The following is a 21,148-nucleotide window of genomic DNA, read 5'->3' as shown; positions in this document are numbered from 1 at the left end:
ATCAAAGGTGTCTTACCTTTCAAGGATTTTGCTCTATCTTGTAGTAGCTTCCTCCTTTTGTTGTAGAGCTTGTTTATGGCTGGGGTCCACCAGACTGGACGCTTGCCTTTGGTACAGAGAGTCTTAGTTTTGTTTGGGATTGCCTGATCCATGCAGTCCTGTAGGTGCTGGTAGAAGGCATTTGTAAGTGATTCAGCGGTTTGAGTAATGTTTACCACTGGCTCAGGGGCCTTAAAGGAGACCACACTAGTTTTACAAGTGTGAATTCGTCTTTTGAGAATTTCTTCACTGGGGTCTTTCTGTTTCAGGTGGGCGGGATGAGGACCTCCAGCGAGATTAGTTTATGATCTGATCTCACCAGTGAGGGGTATACTTCGGTGTTGAACATTTTGATCCCATGTTCGTGATGATGAGATCAAGTATGTTTTCACCTCTTGTGGGGATGGTGACTAGTTGTTCCATGGCATTTGAGTTTATGAACTCCAGGAATCTTTGGGTTAGAGTGTTCGGGCTTGAGTAGTGTTCCCAGTCTATATTAGGGTAGTTGAAGTCACCTAGTATGATGGTGTTTGGAGATACATTTATCCCCTCCAATGTTTTCAGGAAGGCCATGTGAGGTTCCTGAGTTTGAGAGGGTGGCCTGTAACATGCTACAAATTGCAGAGCAGTCTTGCCTATGGTTAATTGCACCTGGATGGTCTCAGATGCATCGTGCGTTGCCACCAACCTTGAGGTTTGGGTGTCCTTTATGAATATGGACACCCCCCCTCCTTTCTTGGTGTTGTCCGGATTTTGGGGCGGAACATGATATGAGGTGAAACCTGTTAGTGCTGGGGTGCTCTCAGGAGCCTTGAACCAGGTTTCTGTCACAGCACAGACATCGATGTTCTCCATATTGAGAAGGGCCTCGAGTGCGTGCATCTTGAGATTGAGACTTCTGGCATTGAGCAGCATTACCCTTAGTTTTTTTCCTTTTTGGTGTTCTAGGGTGGTAGGTTTAGAATTTGAGCCTTGCCTAAAAAAGGCACTATGGGGGTGGCAAGAGCCTTTGCCAATATCCGGAAGCCCAGGGGTGACAGGTGCAAGCCGTCCCTTGCGAAGCAGCGTGGCTTGTCCAGCATGTCATCCCAGGCTGATGCTTTATACTCTCACATTTATTCACTAATTTCAGAGTTGCTGGTCTTCTTCCTGTTCATCTCTATCTCCCATCCCTGGACTCCAGTTCAAATTCAAGGTACTCCCAGTTCTTCTAGTCAACTCCTGTGCTTTTTTCCTGTTTCTTAAGCACTTTCCTTTGAAACACTGGAAAATGCTTGACTGGCAAAGTCTCTCTATGAGCCTTACCATCAAAAGAACAAGAAGCAGAGTCCCTTTCTGTTTGATGGGTCACCCCTCATTGGACAAACTTTTGTGACTTTTCCCCTTAGCCTGTTCTGCATCAGAAATTACTTCGATCCTATATGGAAAAATAAAAAAATAAATATATGGAAATATACTCTGACGACAGCTAGATACAGCAGCTTGAATCTCACACCTGCCTCTCAATACTCCCTGATTGCTGGGATAAATTTGCTTCTCTTCTGCCTAGTGTACAGTGAATAATCATTTTCAACAAATGCTCTACATTGGGATATCTGATTTTTCCTCTAGAAAACCCAGAATACCATCAACTTTGAATTATACATTATTACCATTAACAGTACTGAAGCTTGCTAACTGTGTTAAGGGTATGTGAATGTTACATCTTAGTGCTATCACTTGAATTAACTATTTAGAAAGTTATTTATGAAAATGTACTCTTGGAGAGTCTCAAAGAAATACAATATCCTGATAAAAAGAAGTATTGTTGGCATCTGCTATACAATATGAATATAAACATATGCTGCCTACAAGAAACTAAGAATGTGAAATCCTTCTGTTGTTTATAGACTCATCCCATTTAGAGCCTTTAAACAACAGAATGAGTTTACATATATTTAGCTCAGGCTTCAGCACATATAGTTACAGCACAGCTATAACTATTAAAAGTTACTGGTCCTTTCATGTAAATAAGGTAACTCAAGTCTCTATGGGCAGACACATTTTAGCAGATGGTACTAATCTAACTTTTCTAAACCTCAGCCAATTTTTTTCTTATGACAGTCACAACTCAAACTAATTTTGACAAACACTTTTCTGACCCAGTAAGTGACTGAAATTTAGTACTTGATAAATATTTATATAATTTAGGCACATAGAACTTTGTTCATAACAAAGAAAGTACAGTTGTGTAAAATCCTACCATAGCAGTAGATGTCCTTCTCTTCACTGTTGTAATATTCCTGAAAGAAGGGATGTCCTGTCCCAGACAACCTGTCGCTCAGCCAGTATGGAAAAGCTTGAAAAGGATCTTTTTTGCTCCATACATCACATTTACGCTCCTCATACAGAACATAGGGCATAAAAGGGACGTACAGACGCAACTACCTAGAACTGAATTGCCCCAGAAGAGAAAAATCATCGTAGGATAAAGAAGTTCATGCACATCCAGGAGGGAAAAAAGTAAAATAAAGAAGAGGGGGTTGGAGAGAGGGAAAAATACTGCAACAGTGAAGAGAAGGACATCTACTGTTTTGGTAAGATTTTACACAATTGTACAATGTCTTTCTATATATTTATTTATTTATTTATTTATTTATAGACATTTGTTAACCGGGTTTGTCCAACTGGGCTTGTGGCCCATTTTCAGTAGAGACCCGAGGAGAAAAGCTCCAGTAGTACATTTTAAAACAAGTACAATTTTAAACAATATTGATATAATAGCAGTTATAGCAAAACAATTCACATATGTTGGGTTACATGCATAAAGTTAAAGTTGCATTAAAAAGAAGCTAAGTAACAATTTTACACTGATATAGTTCAATAGGTCAACAATAAACATTTTTTGTTTGTATAAAATTATGCAAATGCATAGTAGACACATTGAAGAAAGAGGTGTAATGAGGTACTAAGTATGGTCCTTTTGAGGGTACATAAAGGGAAGGAAGACTAGGTAGGGTCATGGCAAGGGCAGGTTCAGGAATTGAGAAAATAAGCTTTTAGTTCATTTTTAAAGTGTGAGGTGTGGGAGATTGAACGTAAGTCAAGGGGAAGTTTGTTCCAAGCATGGGCAAGGGAGTGTTTGTAGAGTAGTTTGCCTACTGACCTTTTTGGGTGGTAGATATCAAGTAATTGTTGGTTAGAAGTACGGAAGGTCCGGGATGGGATGTAGATGGAGACTAAGGAAGACAGAGATGGACAGAAGGAGGGTTTATAAAGAATAGAGTGTAGCATATGAAATTGGTAAGATAGCAGAAATTGGGGGAGTTCAAGCCATTGAAGAGAGTTTAAAGAAATGCAGTGGTGTGAGTTGTATGGGGAGTTAGTAATGAATCTGGCTATTTTATGGTAAGTCTGTTGGAGTTTGTTTAGAGTGGAGGCCTGGATATTGGTAAGAAATGGGGCAGCGTATAAGAGGGAGGGGAGGAGGAGGAGTGCCTGGCCCAGGGTAAGTCTAGATTCAGGGGTTAGGAATTTTTTGTTTCGATATAGCAGACCTAGTTTCTGTTTTTTTTTTATATATATATATATATATATACACTGGAGTACGTGTAGATTGAACTTGAGTTCATCATCGATAATGACCCCTAGGAGTTTTGTGTGGGTGTCAGGTTGGATAGTTGTATTGTTAGAAGATGTAATAAAAAAGTAGTTTTTGTGATGAGAAAGAGAACGGGGAAGGAAAAGTAGGAGTTTGGTCTTTTTGGGACTTAGGATCAATAGGTTGTGAGAGAGCCATTGTTCAGTGGATAGTAGGGCCTGTTGGGTCAGGGAGTGTAGTTCAGGAATGTTATTTGAGATGGATATAAGCGTGGAGTCATCGGCATACTGAATAAGTGAAGATTCTTTGCATGAGGTGTAAAGATCATTGGTAAAGATGTTAAATAAAAGGGGTCCCAAGATGGAGCCTTGGGGAGCACCAGTGGAGATGGGAAGGAAAGGAGAGGAGGATGAGAGCCATTTGACAGATTGTTCCCTGCCAGACAGGTAACTATTATACCAGTCAAGTGCGGAGGGAGATAGGTGGAGATTTGCGAGTGTGGATAGTAGTAGAGGATGAGAGACAGTATTGAAGGCTTTGGAGAGATCTAGGAAGAGACAGGAAATTAGTTTATTGTTGTCTAGGGCCTCTGCAATGATATGAGTGAAGGAGAGGAAGGCAGTGGTGGTGCTGTGGTGAGGACAAAATCCATGTTGGGTAGGGGTAAGTAAGCGGTGTGTGAGGAGGTGATTGAGAAGCTGTGAGTGAATACATTTTTCTAATATCTTGGAGAGGGGGGAAAGAATGGGATTGGGTCGGTAGTTTGAGGGGTCAGTGGAGTTTCTACCTTTATGATGAGGGATAGTGAAGAAAGATTTCCAAAGGGTGAGGACAGTTGATTCCAGAATAGATTGATTAATTTGTATAGATATAGGATAGGCAATTGAGTCAGCAGCAAGTTTGAGGAATGTAGGAGATAGATTGTCAGTGGAAGGAGAGCAAGGTTTGAGCTTGAGTAGTAGAGATTTGATGTAAGTAATGGGAACTGGCTCAAAAGAAATCAAAGTTGTGTTAGTGGGACTTGGAGAGGTGGGTATCGAAGTAGAGTTTGGCTTAGAGGTTACCAGATTTTGGATGGAAGAGATAAAGTGTCTATTCAGGAGAGTAGCTGTTTCCTGAGAGGAAGAGTTAGGGTATGGAGAGGGATTAGAGGGCTTTCCAGGACAGAGAATGTTGTTGAGAGTTGATCAAACTTTTCGAGGATTGGATTTGTTGTTAAGCTGAGCAGAGCTATAGTATGACTTTTTGTCATTAATTGTGTGTTTTTTGCCAAGGTTCCTCAGTTGCCTGTATTTTTGAAGAAAATGTGGTTGTTTAGTTTTAGTCCAGGTTTTCCAAGCACAATCTCTTTGTTTCATAAGGGACCTAGTCTCTTTGGAGAGCCAGGGAGCATGGTTTGATTTTACTCTGATCTTCCTAGAAGGAGCTAAGGAGTTTAGAGTATTCGTGAAGATGCTATTGAAAGGGCTTACAGCATCGTTTAGGGGGTGGTGTTTTAGGATGGACCAATCTATGTTGTGGAGAATGGAGTTAAATTGATAAGGTGGGGTTTAGGAACATGGGAGTAGTGTCTTAAGATGGTGGTAGGGAGATGATCACTGAGGGAGTCAGGTAAGGTGGTGGGATTGTGGTATTGGTGGGGGGAATTGGTAAGGATCCAGTCTATGATGGAGCTGGAAGTGGAATTTTTATGGAAGTGAGTGGGAGATGTTATAAGCTGGTGGAAGCCATGTAGGTGGATACTGAGTTGGGGGAGTCAGTTGTGAGTTTGGACCAATCAATGTTTACATCATTGTTGATATCACTGTTGCAGTACTCCTGAAAGAAGGGAGAGTAAAAAATCTCAAAAATCAGAATGGTAGGTGGAAGGCTGAGAAGAGCCCTCAACAAACTCACATGAAATGGTTTCAGCAAAATCTGCTCTGGCCCTAGAAACCATATCCAACTTATAATTCTTAGCAATGGTACGTACTGAAAACCAGGTAGCAGCTTCAAGGATGGAATTGGTGTCCACCCCCTTGAAGAAGGCACCAAAAGAGACAACAGCCCTAATTGAATGAGCTCCAAAAGAAGTAGACAGAGGTTTGCCATGAAAAAAATAACAAAAGGAAATGGCCTTAGAAATCCAGGAGGAGACGGTTTGCTTAGCCAAACCCAAACACCTGGGATGAAAGGAAACAAAAGGCTGTTCGGGCTTATAAATAGTCCTAGTTTTATCCAAATAGTACCTGAGCTGTCTGTGCAAATCCAAGGTATGCAGGACCCTCTCAGTAGCAGACTAAGGAAAAGGGAAAAAAGAAAGGAGTTGTACCGACTGATTTAAGGACAACTCATTTACCACCTTGGACATAAAAGAAGGATTTGTATGAAGGGACAACCTGTCCTTGTGAAAAAAAAAAGAAGGCATGGACATAAGGGCCTAGAGCTCAGAAACCCTCCAAGCAGAAGTAAGAGCCAGCAACAAAACAGTCTTCCAGATACAATGTTGCAAAGAAGCATAATCTGCAGGCTCAAAAGGACCCCGAGTCAAATTTTCCAAAGCAAAATTCAGGTCTCAAAGAGGAGGGGGAATAGATTTTCTTGGAGGCCTAATATGTAGGATGGCTTTAAGAAACTGACCTCAAAAGACATAGGTATGTAACCCAGAGACTACTCCTTCTATGGAACAGGCTCCCCATCCATGTGAAGCAGAGTTCCTCCATAATCCAATTCAAGTGCAACTTGGACAATTGGATAGGAAACTGGAAATTCATCCCTGGTTTGGCATCTATGTCTCTGATGCAAACAAGTAACCTATAAATGGTTCATCTCCCAGGCCCATGCTTACACTTATCAAGGGTATCATAACTTGTCAGAGATTTCGGATGCATGGCTAGGCTTAAAAAGGCCCTTGTGGTCATTAGCCTAGTAAACACCTATAAAGCTATGAACGTATGAACCTAAATGAGAAGTCAAAGGAGGATTCAAGGACAGACAAGCAGAAATGGCTGACAAATGAGCCTTCACAGAAGAATAGACCAAGGCAGACTGGAGCAACTCACACAAATAAGACAGGACCAGAGGGACCCCCACTGAAAAACGGTCCTGGTTACGAGCATGGCACCAGACTGAAAATGTTTTCCATTGGGATATATAAGATTTTCTGGCTGATGGTTTCCTTGTCTCCTGTAAAACCCAGAAAAGAGATGCCTAAAAGAGATCAAAACCCTATCATCCACAATGTCAGCTGCAGAGTGGACAAGTGGGGATGGATGAGACACTGTCCTGTGTGAGGAGATCCAACTGGTGAGATAACTTGTGAAGATTTCCCCTGGCCAGATACATTAAGTAGGAGAACCAGTGCTGTCTCAGTCAAAAGGGAGACACTAGCAAGATTTTTGGGGAGTCCAGCTGAATCTTCTGCAGGATTCTTGGAAGCAGAGAAAGAGGAGGGAAAACATAAAAGAAACATCCCCTTCCAAGGAAAGGAAAGGGTGTCTGTCTTCCATGGTGGATGGTGTGGCACTCTGGAACAGAAGAGAGAAAGCTGCCTGTTCAGGGAGAGGCAAAAAGATCTACTTAGAGGAATACCCCACCAATGGACAATGTCCAGAAACACTTCTTTGTGAAGCACCCATTCATGAGCCTGTGTTTTGGACCTGCTCAGACAGTCTGCCACTAGATTGTGCCCTGAAGGAATGTATACTGCCTGAAGAGTTAACTGATAACTGAAAGTCACTTTCCAAGCCTGAAGCACCATCACACAGGGGAGGTAAGATTTCATCCCCCCCTCCCCGCTTGTTGACATACCACACCACTATAATGTTGTCTGTGTACACCTTCAAGGGGGCTGGAGAGAACATGGGGTGAAAAGCCTGAAGGGCCAAAATCTCTTTGATGTTGATATGGTCTGACTGCTGATGGGGAGGCCAGAGCCCCCCCCCCCACCTCATGTCTGAGGCATTAGTGAACAGCTCTTGAGAAGAGAATGAGAGAATGGAGGCTGAAAGTGACAGTATTGGTTAACAGCAAACTGTTGAACCCACCACTCGAATTCCTTCTTGAGACAGGGAAGGAGACATACATTGAAATTCAGAGTGTGACAATGCTGTACCCAAACTGACTTGAAGTAATATTGAAGCTTCTGCATATACAGAATGGCAAGAGGAAGCACTGGAATAAAAGAGGCCATGAATCCCAGGGCCCAAAGAAACTCCCTGGCTAGCATGGCAGTCAGAGGAAGAAGAGACTGAAGAAGGCTGTCAATGACAACACCTTTGGAGGTGGAAAAGAGGACAACATTGGCACCTTCGGATTACTGCATCCCAGATAGAAATGATCCTGAGAAGGAGTCAGGACAGACTTTTAGAAGTTGATAATAAACCCCAGACTTTGAAGAAGAGAAATGATGAAATGCAGATCCTGTAACAATTGACTGGGAGAATGTACCTGAAGCAACAGGTCATCTAGATAAGGACAAATCTGAATGCCTTGGAGCCTGCAGAAGGCAATCACAGGAGATAAGCATTTTGTGAATACCCTTGGGGCAGTAGAGAGGCCAAAGGGCAAAGCAGAGAACTGAAAATGAGAAGAAGACACAGACAAACTTAAAAACTTCCTGACGAGAGAGTGAATAGGGATATGAAGGTAAGCATCTTTCAGATCCAAGGACACTGGAAAAGCCTGGGGTAATAAAAGAGGAAACAGAGTTTGAAGAGTAAGCATCCAAAAAGAAGGGCTGTTGAAAAAGGTGTTGAGCCGGGAGAAGTCTGAAATAGGTCTCCAAGTGCCCTCCTTTCAAGGAACCAGGAACATCCTGGAATAAAAAACCCTTCCCAATGGGAAGGGGGGACAGGCTGAATGGTTCCTTACTTCAACAGGGACTCTAAAACTTCTGGGAAATGAGGAAATTGCTCTAGAGGAGGTTGTGGAATCCCTGAAAAGGGAAGGAAAGATTTCCATACCATGAAGTAACCCTGGTAGATAATAAAAAGAACCCGAGTCTGAAATGATGAGACATCAATTTGGAAGACAAAGAGAGAGCCAAAGGGACAAAGGACCCTGGTCTAAAATAAGTGGGGGTAAATTGTCAAAGAGAAGTAGATTTATCAGATAAAGGAGTCTTCTGGGACACAGAAATATAAGAAGTCTCAGAAGAGGGGGCCCACCTCCCACCCTTTCTGCCCTTAGAGACCTGGTGGAGTTGCCTGGGAACAAAAGCAGACCTAGAAGGACAATTCCTCCAGAATGCTGGACAGAAGAGGCAAAAATATGTTTAAAATCTTGCAAGGTTTTGCCTTTCCCTTGAACAGAGTTAAATGTCAGCAGCAGCACTCCCAAAAAAGATGTGTATTATCCAAAGGAGCATACAACAACTGGGCCTTAATGTCCTTAGGTAGAGACTGGAGATAAATCCAAGAAAAATGCCTCATAGGATATAAGGAAGTTACTAGGCTACTGGCCCTGAGGCCCTTACAAGCCTAGCCAAGAATTAGCCTATGTTCCGACAAGTCAGCACCCGATGCCCCTATCCAGCAGGGACATGGGTGGAATCCCAGGTGTGTATTTTCTGTTCCCCATCCAGTTATCCAGGTTACGCTTAAAAAGGGTTAATGAGCTACTCTGCTTGACATGGAGAGGGAGTCTATTCCACAGAAGGGAAGTCTCTGGGACACAAATCTGTCCTGCCAACAAGTCCTATTGATGTCACAGACCAAGTTGAGGTTGTGCATGCGAGTTACTCAAGTGGAGCTTGACTTGCGGATATGCAGCAGTCCCATCAAGGGTGGGTCTGACATTGCTTTGTATGCCAGACACAGGTCACCTCTGAGAAGTCTGTATGAAACCAAGTACAGGGATAGGGCTTTTAGCCTATCTGTGTAGGGTAGATGTTTGCGGCCCTGGATTCTCCTGGTGAGGAACCTTTGTGGTCTCTCCAGGTGCTGCATGTGCTTTGTGAGGTACATGCCGAAAGATGCATTGTAGTCAATAATGGGGTTTATAAGGGAAGAATACAGGGATGTTATGACCTCCTTGTCCATGGATGAGATACACATCTTAATAAGGTGGGCCATGTAGAAAGCTTTCCATACAATGGAGGCAATATGGTGGTCAAAATTCAGTTTGCTATCAACTCGGGTGCCCAAGTCCCTTAATGACTGATTGCATGCTTAGGACCTTGTTATTAATGTGATAATTTGTGGGGAAGTCACTCTCCCCGGAGGGGATGCTAATGCATTTTTGGCATTCAGTTGGAGGCCATGTTGCTGGCACCAGTCATTTGTTTGGGTGAGATCCTCTTGGAGGATGTCCACATCACTATGGGAATTGATGACAGCGCCCAACTTGCAGTCATCTGCAAACCTGGTCAGCCATAGCCCACTGGTTTTGGCCTGCACCTCAGAAAAGTATATCCCAAACAGCAGAAGGCCCAAGACCGATCCCTGGGGTACACCGCTCGTTATGGGTCTACTGCTTGAGGTGGCTTCCCCAATTTTGACTAGGTGGGTTACATCAGTGAGCCAGTTTGCTACACATCTGGTAACATACGGATTGATGCCTAGTTGAGCAAGTTTATCTATTATACCCAAGAGGGGAACAGTATTGAAGGCTTAGGCCAGGTCAAGGTAGGCACTGTGCACCATGTTCCCCTCGTTCATGGCTTTGGTGACTATCTCAAAGAAGTTGACCAATTTTAACAGGCATGACCGCCCCTTGACAAAACCAAGCTGTGTGGGATTGAGTGATTGGAGGTTGCCATTGTCCTTGTTAATGAGGTCCATAAGAATCCATTCCATGGCCTTGCAGATTAGGCTAGTTAGGCTGATGGGTCTATAATTTCCTGGATTGCTGGATACACGTCCTTTGTGCAAAGGAATGACAGTGGCTGTCCTCCACTCTGCTGGGACAAAGCCAGTACTCAGGCTTTGGTTAAATAGGGTGCCTAATGGTGCTGCAAGTTCCTGCCTATCAGGTCCCATGGAGGCTGTATTTTTTGCCTTTGAGAGGGCAGTGATAACTTCCTCCATAGAGATAAGGGGAGGGGGGCAGGTGCTGGGGATGTCCTGATTTACTGAATGTGGGACAGAAGGGTGAAGTTTTCACTAAACCTGAATGCCAGCAGGTCAGCTATATCTACAGCATTTGTTTATGTGGTGTCATTGACCACCAGTTCGGAGCAGATTTGAGTGCTTCCTTTGAGATTGCGGACATATGTGAAGAAGGCCTTATGTTTATCTTTAGTAGATGTGGCCAGTTTGGACTTGAAGTTTGCTTTGGAGGACTTCACTAGTGCTCTTATTTGCTTGTTCAGGCTAAGGAGAGACTGCTTCCAGTTAAGCACCTGCTCCTTCTTGGTCCTGGACAGCAATTTTTTTCTTTTACTATAGAGTTTACTTATTACAGATGTCCACCAGAGAGGTTTACTCTTCCTTGAGGTGGAGGACTTTGTCCTCGTGGGTGTCCCTGATTCCATGCAGCTATATAAATACTCGTATAGTACTTTGGTGTAGGTTTGAACATTTGTGCCAGTTCCTACAGAGGTGGAGGATGCTGTGAAGCTGCTTATACCTTCCCTCAGGAGGTTGTAACCAGCTTTGGAGAATTTATTTATGTTTGATCATAGCAAGGGGTGGGGGATTTGGGGGAGATGGTGATTTCAAAAGTGACTGTTTTGTGGTCGGATCCTACCAGGGAGAATGACACTGTATGGATGCTGCAGTGGTTACTCATGTTGTTTAATACCAAGTCCAAGATAGTATCACCTCTTGTGGGGGTATCCCCCAGCTAGTCCAAGACATTTGCATTGATGAAATCAAAGAATCTCTGGGCATTTGTGTTTTGGCATGAGTAGTTCTTCCAATCTATGGTTTGATAGTTAACGTTGCCCAGGATCAGGGTAAAGGGTTGAATCTTGATAGATTTGAAGAGGTCCAGATAGGTGAAGTGGGCATCTTGAGTCAAAGTTGGGGGCCTGTATCTAGGTATGATTTGAATAGGGGTCTTGTCAATGGTTAACTGCACCTGGAGTGTCTCCTATGTGTCATACTGTTTGACCAGTCTGGAGGTGTCTATGCTTTTAATATAAATTGAAACCCCACTTCCTTTTGCTTTGCTGCCCAAAGTTTGGGGTCTGAATGTATGACAGGATAAGTAACCTGGTATGGCTGGGGTGCTCTCCGCAGCTTTGAACCAAGTTTCTGTGACTGCACAAATGTCAACATATTCCAGGGTTAAGAATTCTTGCAATGAGTACAGTTTCATGTTTAGACTCCTAGCGTTTAGCAGCATGACCTTTAATTTGCATTTTTATGAACTTTTCATGTTGGTAGTTTTGACCTCATGACATTGCCTAAAAAAGGCACTATGTAAGAGGCAAGAGCCTTTGCCAGAAGCCTTAAGCCCAAGAGAGACAGATGCAGGCCATCTCTGGCAAAGCGTTGTGGTCTTGTCAATCATGTCTTTCCAAGTTATCAGGTACTGGATCCCTTTGGAATAACACCAGAAACTAAACCAATTGTTAAACTCAGTCATTTTCTGTTTGTATTGAGGTGATGGTAGAATGCTGCTTAAGGCTAGGGACATACCTGCCTGGGACACATATTCAGTGAGCTCTATCATGTCTCCCTTCATATAGTCCACGGATGTATGTCTCAAGTCATTCACACCAACGTGAACTATGACAGAGTCATAACAGTACCTGTTGTTGAGAGACTTGAGTGTGTGTGTGATATGGCAGATTCTGGCACTTGAAAAACAACTAACCATGACTTTCTCCTTATCAAGCCTGTACACATCTGTGTGTCTCACAATGGAGTCTCCTATGACTAATATGTTGGGTTTATGGTTAGACCTTAGTGGCGCTGAGACACAGGTGTGTGAACTGTGTGTGGTGGGCTGAGGAGTTTGCATGTGTTTTTGCTTCGGAAGTCTCTTTTGTTTGGCTATGTTTATGTGGAGGACTTCTGCATATGTGGGTGTGTGTTCTGTAGGTGTAGATGGTGTTTGAGGTGTGGTGTTTGTGTTGACAATCTTTTCAGTGCCAGATATACTGGCTTGTGAGGGAGAGAGCATAGACTCTAGGTTCTTAATGTAACTGCATCTCTCACAAATTGTGCTCCTAGGTGATGGTAGTAGAGGGCTGTACTTGTACTAGAGGCAGTTCCACTGTCTCAGGATGCCCATATCAACCAGACTGGCTGGAGAAACCGTAGTAAACTGTCCATCCATATTTGTCAGAATCTGAGGGAGAGAGGCCAGAGAGAGCTAAGGGGGTAAAGGGTGGAAGGTCAAAGATGAGTACTACTAGGCGATCACACAAGTGCTACTAAGGGAAAATTTGTAGCTGGAATACCTCACAATGGGTTAAAACAGTGCAGCTGTGGTGCTCAATGTACAAATCAACCCAAACCAGCTCATGACCTACCCAAAAGCCGCAGCCATAGAAGAGGTGTCAGCAGCATCATAGCTATACTTAATAGAGTGGTGAGCCACTTCAGAAGCAGAACCTAAAAAAGATAAGGCAGAGGATTTGCCATCAGAATCAGGGAGGTCAGAGATAACCTGACAATCCTGACCAATCAAGGCCAGAGCATACCTTTCCATGTGTGTGTGGTAATTAATAGCCCCAAAGGCCAAAGTAGAAGCAGTGTAAACTTCCTTGCCAATCCTCTCCATTACCCTACTATCCTTACCATAAGGCAAATGTTTAGAATGTTTGTTAGAAGAGACTGACACTACAGCAGGATAAGCAGGAGGATATTTAAATAAAAACTGACAGTCCTCAGAACCTTATAAAACCTGTCATGTTTCTTAGGAGCAGAAGGCTGAGAATTGGAAGACCTGGAAACAGAGAAGAAAGTATCTAACAAGGCAGCCAACACAAGATGAACTGCCAGTGGTTTAGGACTGTTAGTCTGAAGCAACTCATAATATCTTCTCTGAATATCAGACACTTAAGAAGAATCCCACTTAAAGAATTCCATCATCTTAGCAATTGTGTCATCAAAGGACAATATCTCAAAAGGAGACTCAGAACTGGCAGACTCATCTTCATCAGAACCATAAGCAAAAGTGAAGGCATCTGTGAAGAATAGGACAAAAACCCCTCACAGACACTGAAACCAAGAAATCTGGTTCCCTAAGCCATTTAGAAGGGGTAGAGATCCAAGAAGAAGCAGGTACGGAAACCTCTTGAGGAGGCTTTAGGGCCAATAAGGCAGAAAACAAGCCCTGAGTAAACTCTTGCTATTCCCTTTGATGATCTACAAGACAGGCAGAAACATGCTTCAGTTTTTGTCTTTTCTTAGAAGGGACATCAGCCTTAACAAATACCAGAGGTTCTGACCCTTGGCAAGATTCAGTAAGAGAACCCATAACTTCCTCCCAGACCAATATCTGTGGAATCCCTCTAGGACCCTCTAAGATAATCAAGCACAGTTCCCCCTCAATGTCTGGAGTAGATGCCTGCAAAGCCTCAGAGGACATGCAAAAAGATGGACCCATGCTGGCCTCCGATGGGGTTGTAGCATAGGAATTCAGCACAGACTCCAAATGACCTACAGAGCTACTACCTGCTTCTAGAGGGATATCCAGTGGAGACTAGACAGCTAAAGAATCCAGCCAAGACTTTTTGGCCTTCTTTTTATCTACCAGAGGTATCTCGAGGTTAAAATATTCTGCCATGGTATGCTGGGTCAATTGTTTAAGCCATTGGTTTTCAAGATAAATGGCCAGGGAAGACAAACATCTTCTGACTGTCTTAGGCACAAATGCCTTACAAATACTACAAGAGATATGGTCGTGGGAAGCACCCAAAGAAAAAAAGATCCTGTTTGTGATGATCCTTACGGGGAATCTGCCTCCCGCATTGATATTTTCTATTCTTGAATGATATGAACTCTAAATAGTAAAATAAAATATAAAACCAAGAAAAGTAAAAAAAAAAAAAAAAAAACACAAAGGGGCACTTATCTGGTGTTGCTAAATATTCAGTATAACAATAAGGTGTTCAGACCAAGTGGCAAAAATGGTGTTCGAACTGGAAGCAAAGAAGTTCTGAGTAGTTGCATCTATACATCCCTTTTATGCCCTACATTCTGTGTGGGTAGCATAAATGTGACATATGGCACATACAAGATTTTTTTAGAACATGCGTCTGGAGCATTTCTCCCCGGCCTCCGCTGAAAATAGCCTCTGTCCTAGTAGGACTTTCCTGGTCAACAAATGTTAAATAAAAAACAAATAAATAAATAAATAATGGTTGAGTAACAAGCTGCACTGGGCAGGACATCCCTTCTATGTAGAACACAGCAACAGTGATATAGAAGAACGTCTAAAAATATGGAAAAATGTAAAGTATATTCCCTCAGATGGACCACTGTAAAGGGATCCCATATCCAGAAATAAACTTTTCTATTTGTGCTATTACTATGCATGTTAAGTCTTACCTCTCGAATCATGAATTCTATTAACTAGTGGGTGGTAACTATCAGCTGGATTCCATTTAGATGAGGCATGCTTAGACATATTCCTAAACAACCTAAAGAAGGGCTTTGAAGAAACAGTAGGCTGATATCCTTGGGATCTGAGTGATTTTTCCTACCCTGTGATGAAAAGGCTTGGAAGGAAGTGTGAGGTAAAATTCTACTGATGAGTTCAGGGTTTGGGAAAATGTGCCACTACCCTAAAATTGATCAGTAAATGTGCCCTTAGTTCCATGAGGGTAAACACAATAAAGAACAAGCACAGGGTTATAAAGCTACAAACATTATGGCCATCCCTCACTGTCCCCTTTAGCAGGATAACACTAAATGTAAATGCTGGACAGACTGATAGCTAATTCTAAGTATGCCCATTATACACATTAGAGTACTGACTCACTGATGATTTTAAATTATGAAAATAATAAAGATAAATAATTCTCTAATTGTCCAAAATTTATAAATAACTGTATAGCTATATCCACTGTGTCTAAATTTTAATGTAGAGCAAAAAGCTGATAATTCATCCTCCAGAAATAAAAATAAGCTGATAGCACTGAAAACCTAATGCTTTTGTCCAAGAAAAGCTAGACCTGTATGATCGGTGCAGCGAGGAGAGAAGTGACAGAGAGACAAAGTTAATAACAGAACTAGTTTAGACACAGGGAAACAGGATGTACTTAGGATTGATAGGTAGTCAGACCTAGATCCCTGAGACAGCAAATGGGTTTGGCTAAGCTGGGACCATAAGAAAACACTGCAGAAGGAATGGGTCATTCAGATCCGAGCAACTGCTGACCAGTCATTCACCCATCCCTTTATAAAAGTAAAGGACAGGATGGATGGGAAACAAGGCCAACTGGAAGGTAAACAATGAGACTGCCTGCATGTCCACAAGAGTAATCCAGTTTGGAGGTTGAGAATGGAAATCTTGGTTTCCAGTGGAGTATCTTTCTGCCTTTTCTGGTGAGGTGCATTTTCATGTTGTTAGATGGCACAGTTATGCTGGCAAAAGAATAGCCATGAAAGGAACGTGGGGATAAAAATTGGTCAAAAGGTAAAGGTTTTCAAAGTATGCTCATACCCTTAGACTGATTAGATAATAGATCCATGGGTTAGTTCCTTGAGAGTAACTATCCCGCAAGACAAGAAGGGGTTTGTACAGCAACTCACCACTTAAATTTTAGATTTTACTACAGTTTGTTTCTTACCTTTCTCTATGTCTTTTAAGTGTTATGTGGAAGCTGTTTATTACATCAAGTTTAAGTAATTTTGGCACTCAAAAATATACATAGAAGTTATTCTATTTGAGCATTTGCCATTAGGCATGATATATTTTTATGACTTAGCATCTTTACACATTCAGCATTATCAATCTAAACCCAACTAACCATATGGCCACCCCACTTTAGTAGGTTATCACCAAATGGAGAGCAACTTGCCATGCTGGACACTAGGGAGGCCATTATCCATCTCATCATTACTTCCATCAAACTCTGTCTCATATAAATATCATAGTACTGATTCAGTTACAAACTGAAATTATTCATTCATTCATTTTTTGATATCATGTTTATCCTACTCAGGGTGCAGGAGAGCCAGGGCATAATTCCCTGGTCTGAAAGAGCAAATAAAAGGATGGCTGCAGCAATTTCCATGAATTACTAATATGTGGGCTCTTTATTTTATACCAGGGCACTAAGGTCATGTTTCATTATGTAACAATTCAGAATTTGTTTGATAATCATGAAAACATTATTTTTTTTACTTAAGAATACAGGAGATGTACTAGCAACATTAAGCAACTTAAACTGCACTTATAATTGAGTTTTTTTAAGTAGCTGACTTTAACAATAGACCCTTTCCACCGATGATCAGGGTTCTGGAATGTGTTTCATGACCCTCTTGCAGATGAATTGAGCCTGGTCCCACTATTCTGTACAACTAAAACTAAAAGATCATCACTACATGATGATGCTTTCTCATCACACATAGCCACAGTTGGCAAAAAAGTTGTCACACAACAGTTCTTAATTAGGAGCTGATTCGGAAATGGGAACTATGACTTCAGAAAAGCAGAACTCTAGCTCCACACTCCTTGAAAGTACAGAAAAAATAACTGTTTGGCATTGTTTCAATTAATAGTCAAACATTTCATAATAATGCTGCTAGCATACTTGATAACCAAGATTTTGTTACCTTTACTGAACTTTGTGTTAAAGACTATGATTTTAGTTTAACCACAGATGCTTCTTTGCAGGATTAAAACAATGGTTTAGCTCTGTTTCCTCACTGGCACACCATATTTAAGTGGACAATGTGATACTTGAACCCAGGTTTAAGATTATGTTACCCACTTAAAGCCTTAAACCCCTGCAGTATACTTTCAGGTTGCCAGTTAAAACTGATTTCCATAGCCTGGAACAGAATTTTTTTTTTTATGAAAAAATATTTTATAGTGCTACAAGAGATTATATGGGCAGGCAGATTAAAAAAATATTTGCTCGTTTCTTGTAAGTGCTAATTTTGAAATTATCAATGGAAGGGACATTCTAGTCCAATAAGCTAAAGTACATCTTTAAGAAAATTTCACTTGTGTTTCCAGACTTCAGAAACATTTACAAAAACTACATATCCAGAAATCTTGCCATCCAAAATAACAAATCTTGTGGCTACACGTAGACACATAAACAGGCTATGTTGTCACTTACAAACCTCTAAGTTTAGTTTTGTCATTATTGAAGCAAAACACATATCAATACATGTTTCTACTCAGACCCTTCAATGCTCTCCTAGCATTCATGAAAATGAGAAATGTGCAACAATACCTATCAGTTGGCCTCGGTTTTTAGAGATGCTCCCTATTCTAGCATTTCCTCGGAAGTTGAACTGTCCCTTGTGAGAAGACAGATGATATAGCAAGATAAGAGGAACACATTCATTCTACTGAATGTTACAATTACAAACTTTTATCCTTGAGAAATGCATATCATCTGGTCTTATTCTGTCCATTTTCTAAGTAAAAATACCAAGTTAGAAGAATCCTTATTAGAGGTCTTTCACTTTAGCATTTAGGTTTGCCTGTAAGTCTTGATAATAACATGTCGGTTTAGATGTCTATTATTATAATAAACTCTGCATTATTCGATGTTATTAAATTATTTTCACTAACAAACAGCACCATCACGTTGGCTAATGATGCTGGGTGAGGTTACTCCACGAATTTTACCTGCAATTACTGTGGCACACGGGATAAAACGGGGGAGCTGCAGAATCAACAACGCCCTTTAATTAATTACAGGCCCATAACAGAATAAAATCTTAAATTCTGGACGCCCCATCAACACGAAGCAGTGCCCATGGGCCACTGCTATACAGTTTGCAATTTCAAGTTGCGGCTAGCTGTAATGAGGCAGTAAACAGACCGTTACCGTTACTTACACGTGGAAATGGCCCACGACCTCTGTAGTAATTTCCTTAAATTATTTTCTCATTTCGTAGACCTAACAAACGATGACCATCCCACGTTTTACCAAAGAAAGCATTCTGATGACACTCTTTTGCACTGAATCTGTAACAAAGCGTACCATCCGTGATTTAAGTGCAGTGCGGTCCCTACATTAGGCTACTCTTTGTTAGGCTTATCCCTTCCCAAACCAAATTTTTTTTGCTGACTCTCTTGTTCTTAGGCAAAGCCTGCATCAGATCAGTACATGCAAACTTGTAACACGTTTCAGCATAAAGTACACTGCAGTTATTCGGTTTACCAGCTACGGCTGGACAGCGGTGATGTCTAGGGTGGAACTTCTTACCTTCATAATGCTGCCACGAATGTTCGCTCCTGGGTTCCTCTCCACCGAGTTTTCTCTACTGCTGCTGTCCGACCTGCAGGGATTTTCCTCAATGCATCGGCCGTTCCTTAGAGGTTCATCGCTTGTACTCGTTAATCCCCCAGCAACTCGGTGCTGCGTTTGGACACGAGGTCCGGCTTCAGCACCCAGACCCTGTCCACCGTCCGCCATCGCCTCAGTCATCATGTCAGCAGTGAGGCAAGGGATCCAGCAGCAGCATCGCCCCCCGAACAACCAGCTGGAAGGAGCCAGGAGAGCTCCCTCCTAGAAACTGGCAAATAAAGTGAAACTGGCAGGGTAGCTCCAAAACTAACCGAGACAACCGTGAACTGACATACACCCCTACGTTGTGCTCTTAAAACTGTCTACGCTCACTCAGCTGTGAAAGTAACCTAGGTCTTGAAAGGAACAACAATGCACCAAGAAGCCCATAAATGCATAAGCCAAACCGTCCGATAAGTATTTTACAGTAAACCGGAGCTCCTTTGGAAAATCCCACAAGGTTAGCAGTTTTGGTTTGCTCTCAGCCGGAGGAGCTGGCGTCTCGCGAATCGCTGCAGCTTTTCAGCCTCCGGCATTTCCTGCCCTCTGTTTCAGTTTTGTGTTTCTCTGACAGTAAGAGGTGCACGTGCCATTAGTTCCTCCTCCCATCTGCACGAGCTGCTACTGCAGCCCAGTCCTTCGCCGGGACCGTCGGATGGAGATGCTCCGCCGCCACCGATCGAGCTCTTATTATTAGGCGCAAGGTCAGCGGTAATGGTTAACAGCAGAATCCCAGCACCTCACGAGCCAGTAATATGATTAGCTTCATTGTGGTGGAAGAACTGTAGCTTCTTAAAGATGCAGCAGCACCCCTGAGGAAGGACAGCTGCTACAGCAGGCTTGACTAGAGAAAGGACCTGGGACAAACAATTAGCTGTATGAATGGATCGGCTCATCAGACAAGGCTTACGTTTCATAGGACCCCCCCCCCCCCCTCCAACGAATGTTGTATTGGGTTAACCAATCGGACGGGCACCATTAATGGTTTATCACTAGTGTGTTGCTGTCAAATGCATAGCCTATCACAATTATGGAAATTAAATCAACTGGTTAATGATCTCTATCTGTCTGCGTTGGTACTTAGGGAATGTCCAAAACATTACCACGTTAGAATCAGACACTTTATATTCGCCAGAAAAAATCTCTCTTTTTTATTTATAATCAAGTGCGCCCCATACGGGCCACCCAGAACAGAAACTTTACTTGAATTTATAAGCTGCTAAGATCTAAGGTTGTTTACGCAGTGCTAAATGTGCAGCGACGAGTTCTGAGCCTACACTATGGGAAATATGACTTTCCCTACGAAAGAATGTATGCACATCCTGAGCAGTGTTGCGGAAAAGTTACTGCATGATTTTTGTGTTTCCCTACTCGACAAGTAGTATAAGCAAACAAATGCTGATGTTTTCTGATTCGCAATCAGCATCATTAAGTCATTGCATCACCTTGATAAATGATGACACAGATGTGCCTATACTTAGCATGTGACCCCTAATACCCGCAGTCACTGAGGATATACATTCTCCTTCAGTGGTCTGAGTTCCACGATAGTACTGGATTTGTGCCTGGTTTCTAATTTTAAGGTCCTCCTAGAGGATACTGGTCTCAGTTGTAACGCAGCTGCTTCCCCTGTCTGAATTGTTCAAGCAAAATCGAAATTCCCCTCTTCTAGCATCTGATTTTCTATGACTATGACCCCTCCCCAGCAGAAAACTGATCCAAATTTGTATATGTGCGTTAAACACTTCTTCCCAATTTGTGTTTTAAAATGTCAACTATACAAAGACAGGTAATCTGTATAATTCAAAGCATTTTTTTATGTTTTTTTAAAAAATATCTCAGTACATCATTTCACTGAACTTTGTATCTAAAGCTAGAACTTATATGGCTGTTGAAATGCCACCTACAGTAAACATGACAACAGCTGCATGTTTCCTGCCAAGGCTGCTCACCTCTTCATATTTGTCTTGGTGTCTATCATGCCCCACACTTGCACATGCCTTACTCACCCCGCCTCCTGCTTATCTGCACTGTTAGCTGCCACTCTGACTGATTTTATCAGGAATTGTGCCTCCTTCCTGTTCTTTGTTCCCTGTCCCCTAGTGTTGTGACTTTATATAATGTTCACACGTGCTGGGTAAAAAAAAATCATTTTGCAAGACACAGCAATTATGGGT

General features: G+C 42.2%; 1 protein-coding gene across 1 annotated transcript in view; it reads right to left on the bottom strand.

Moving 5' to 3' along the window:
• LOC122787816 (inactive phospholipase C-like protein 2) overlaps positions 1 to 19,832 on the bottom strand; it is a 1,808,356-nt gene extending 1,788,524 nt beyond the window's left edge. Inside the window, exon 1 of the mRNA XM_044054724.1 lies at positions 18,891 to 19,832. Coding sequence (XP_043910659.1) covers positions 18,891 to 19,115 — 225 coding nt within the window. The 5' untranslated portion in view covers positions 19,116 to 19,832. The remainder of the gene's footprint in view (positions 1 to 18,890) is intronic.
• Between the last annotated feature and the right edge of the window lie 1,316 nt (positions 19,833 to 21,148).

This window comes from Protopterus annectens, chromosome 13.part0 (genome assembly GCF_019279795.1).
Source record: "Protopterus annectens isolate FY-2018-M chromosome 13.part0, PAN1.0, whole genome shotgun sequence".
Taxonomy (NCBI): Eukaryota; Metazoa; Chordata; order Ceratodontiformes; family Protopteridae; genus Protopterus; species Protopterus annectens.
Note: the sequence above shows the minus strand (reverse complement) of the source record. Positions and strands in the feature narration are given on the sequence as shown.